Source organism: Lactuca serriola, chromosome 2, assembly GCF_051521515.1.
Source record: "Lactuca serriola cultivar US96UC23 chromosome 2, Lser_US96UC23_V15, whole genome shotgun sequence".
Taxonomy (NCBI): domain Eukaryota; kingdom Viridiplantae; phylum Streptophyta; class Magnoliopsida; order Asterales; family Asteraceae; genus Lactuca; species Lactuca serriola.
Genome location: NC_136409.1, coordinates 128,500,979 through 128,504,644, shown reverse-complemented (window position 1 = coordinate 128,504,644; position 3,666 = coordinate 128,500,979). Strand labels below are relative to the sequence as shown.

Genomic DNA, 3,666 nt, shown 5'->3' with positions numbered 1-3,666 from the left:
TTTCAATTTCAATCATATTCAATTATCTTATTATCTTAATTTATCAAAAAGTATATTTAAATAATACAGTACCATTAAAACAATCTTGTTAATATGTTGAAAATTAGACTAATTTTTATATTATCAATAATTGTTTTATGGTTAATCGTTAAACATAAACAAGTTGAATTGGAAGTATGTGTAATAAAACCAATAATACAACCATTAATGCTTATATTACATTTTGCAGTATTCATCATTATCAGATTTTTCATGTAAAAAAACTAAAAAAGCAATGATATGCTTGGGGGTGTGGAAAGTGTTGGCAGGATCTCAATTTTTTATACATATTGAGAAAGAAAAATAGTGGTGATGATGAACAAATTGTGTTTATCTCACACATAAAACAAATCGTGCAATAAAGGTCAAATTTGGGGACGAAAGTGGGATTTTTTCAAAATATGAAGCAAACATAAGATTTTAGGTCAACTAATAGGGACCATTTTTATAACTTTCGTGGCTATAAATGAACGACTTCTGAAGACGTTTAGATGAACGAAGTAGAACAACATCCACGTAAAATAATGGAGTATCAACCCTTCTTCCTCGTACTATCTTGTCTTTTCCCACTGGCCATCTTTGCCTACATCATTTCCAGCCGGCGCAACTCACGGTTACCACCGGGACCTAAAGGTTTTCCCGTCATCGGAAACCTCTTAGAATTCGGTGACAAACCCCAACAATCACTTGCCATATTATCTAAACGTTATGGTCCTTTAATGTCACTTAAGCTCGGAAGCAATACGACCATAGTCATTTCATCTCCTGATATCACCAAACAATTCTTTAACACACATGATGTAGCCTTCTTAAACCGATCACCTCCTAAGGCTATCCAAATCGGAGACTATCATAAATACTCTATTGTTTGGATGGAGGCCGGAGATCAATGGAGAAAATTGAGAAGAATGACCAAGGAATATATGTTCTCTGTTCAACAGCTAGACGCTAGTGAATTACTACGACGGGAGAAGGTATAAATTATATTGTTAAGAATAGAATAAAATAACAATGATACATTGAAACTAATTATGTTCTCGGTTACATTTATATATTCTAGGTACAAGAACTTGTCAAGCATGTTAATCGATGCTGTATAGAGGAAAAACCTTTGAACGTTGGTGCATGTGCTTTCTCGACGAGTCTCAACATCCTTTCCAACTTTATGTTTTCGATTGATCTTGCTGAATATGGTCCAAAATCAACACAACAATTCCAAGACTTAGTATTGCAAGCGATGCAAGCTGGTGCAAAGCCAGGTCTACCGGATCTTTTTCCTATACTTCACTCGTTGGATCCACTAGAGTTAATATGGTCGGAAAATGTTTATGCTAAGAAAATGTTGGCTATTTTCGATAAGATCATCAATGACAGGTTGAGAACTAGATCTGATGGCGTTTCAACCAAAAGCAATGATGTTCTAGACTTACTGCTCGACCAACACTCTAGTTTTACTCAAAATGATATGAGACACTTATTTTTGGTAAGTAAAACCTTTTACTAATATTTATAAAATTTTGCCTATTATAATAGCACATGCATTGATTAAGGTTTTGTTTTACAGACACTATTTATGGCGGGAACCGACACGACATCAAGCACGTTGGAATGGGCGATGTCGGAACTGCTTCGTAACCCAGAGAAAATGAAAATAGCGAGGTTGGAGGTCGATAAACTCATGCAAAACAACAACAATGGAAGCATACAAGAATCTAATATCTCTCAACTCACGTACCTACAAGCTGTGATTAAAGAAACTATGAGACTTCATCCTCCTGCCCCTTTTCTTATCCCTCGCCAAGCCATGCATGACGTTGCTATTCAAAGTTTCATTGTGCCTAAAAATGCACAAATTTTGTGTAACGTTTGGGCTATGGGCCGAGACCCAAACATATGGTCGGACCCAAAAATGTTCATGCCTGAGAGGTTTTTGGACGTCAAGATTGACTATAAAGGCCAAAATTTTGAGCTTATTCCATTTGGTGCAGGAAGGAGGATGTGTCCAGGGTTGAATCTGGCTAATAGAATGCTACACATAATATTGGCATCTTTAATTCATAAGTTTGATTGGAAGGTTGTGGAAAATACGAGACCTGAAGATATTGATATGGAAGAAAAATACGGGATCACATTGCAAAAGGCTGAACCACTCATGGTCATCCCTATGAAACTGTGACTGTAGCTGTGTTCTAGAATAAAAGTTGAAAAACATTTATCACTGTGTTTTGATTTTATTTTAAATCTTGTACTAATTTTTTTTTTATTTTGGTTTTACGTTCTTTTGTTGTTATTTGGAAAGAGAACTTCTAAACTTTGCTAACAAGAGTTCCAGCTCAGTTTTCACACACCGACCAATCTCCGCTGCAAACATGAGGTTATGTCTCATGCCTTGCACTCACTGCCGACCAACTTCCATGGCCACAGGGGCTGAGTAGTGCCAGAATTTAAACATGGGTCAAAAAATTTACCAAAACATTGTACACTACAAAAAATGTCAGTTAGTGACAAAAGCAATATGGTCACTAACAATACGAGTTGTCACTAAATGCTTTAGTGACAAAATATTTGGTCATCACTCTGTTTCACTATAGGTCCGTCACTAAACTATATAATGACGAAATATATAAATGGTCACCAATATTAACTAAAATATGATGGTCACTAAATATATGATGACTTGTTTTGCCACTAAAATTTGGTCACTAATCAATGCAAGTCGTCACTATTTATCTTGGTTAGAGAACAAAAAAAAAAAGTCACTAAATATTTGCTGTTATAATCCAAAAAGGTAAACAATTAAGAAATTATGAGAAAATGCAAATGCTATAAATCTTCACAACACAACAAAAATAACCAAAAAAATCTTCATAATTATAATATGAATTATTAAATGTAATTTTAAAAAAATAAATCCATACACTCTATCAAATTTTTCAAAAAAACAAATTTATAAAGGTAAATATGAATTAAAAGTAAATTCAATTGATCGATGTAATTGAGATAAACATGAAAGTTCGCTCATCACGAATTCCATTTTCTTATTTTGCTCTTCTTGATATTTGATTTGCTCGTCTTGAAATTGTAGTTGCTCTTCTTTAATTACCTGAATTTCCTCCTCTAAAGCCTTTTGACTTTTCCTTTTCCATTTCCAGTTCCATTTATAATGTTTATGTGGCTAAAACTTGTTTTGTCGAAATAGAACGTCAACCATCTAAATAACAATAACACCTATTTTTATTTCCATGTAGAGTGTTTTAATCAAAAGTTAAAGTTAGAAAAATACCATGTTTGAGAAATTAGTACTCTAACTTTTGTTGGTTGGGTTTCTCTATTCCTCGATGTCTTTTCTGATCCATAAGGTGTCTACTCAAATACTGGATACCAAACAAGAGTTCATAAAAGTCATTATATTCTTAAATAGCAATGTACTTTTCTAAAATTAAAAATTTCCAGAATAAATGGTATATTTTAGAATTTAAAATCACCAATACCATTATACGTTGTTATAAAAAGTGAAAACTAAATATACATAGTTAGAGTTTATAGTGAGATAAGAAAGTGAATACATCTCAATAATCTAATAATAATACAATTATTCAAGTTCAATCATGCCTTCTTAGAGGATCA

General features: G+C 33.2%; 1 protein-coding gene across 1 annotated transcript; it reads left to right on the top strand.

Moving 5' to 3' along the window:
- Positions 1 to 548: 548 nt before the first annotated feature.
- Positions 549 to 2,302, top strand: LOC145090447 (cytochrome P450 76T24-like). Its single transcript, XM_079028648.1, has 3 exons — positions 549 to 1,013; positions 1,100 to 1,522; positions 1,604 to 2,302. The coding sequence occupies exons 1-3, from the start codon at positions 564 to 566 to the stop codon at positions 2,213 to 2,215; spliced, it is 1,485 nt and encodes a 494-aa protein (XP_078884774.1). The 5' UTR covers positions 549 to 563; the 3' UTR covers positions 2,216 to 2,302.
- The last annotated feature ends 1,364 nt before the right edge of the window (positions 2,303 to 3,666 follow it).

What these genes read in the sequence shown, in the direction of transcription:
- LOC145090447 (XM_079028648.1), top strand. Translation starts at nt 564, where the DNA reads ATGGAGTATCAACCCTTCTTCCTCGTACTATCTTGTCTTTTCCCACTG. An exon ending in AATTACTACGACGGGAGAAG is followed by an intron (nt 1,014 to 1,099) that starts GTATAAATTATA and finishes TATATATTCTAG; the next exon opens with GTACAAGAACTTGTCAAGCA. An exon ending in ATATGAGACACTTATTTTTG is followed by an intron (nt 1,523 to 1,603) that starts GTAAGTAAAACC and finishes TTTGTTTTACAG; the next exon opens with ACACTATTTATGGCGGGAAC.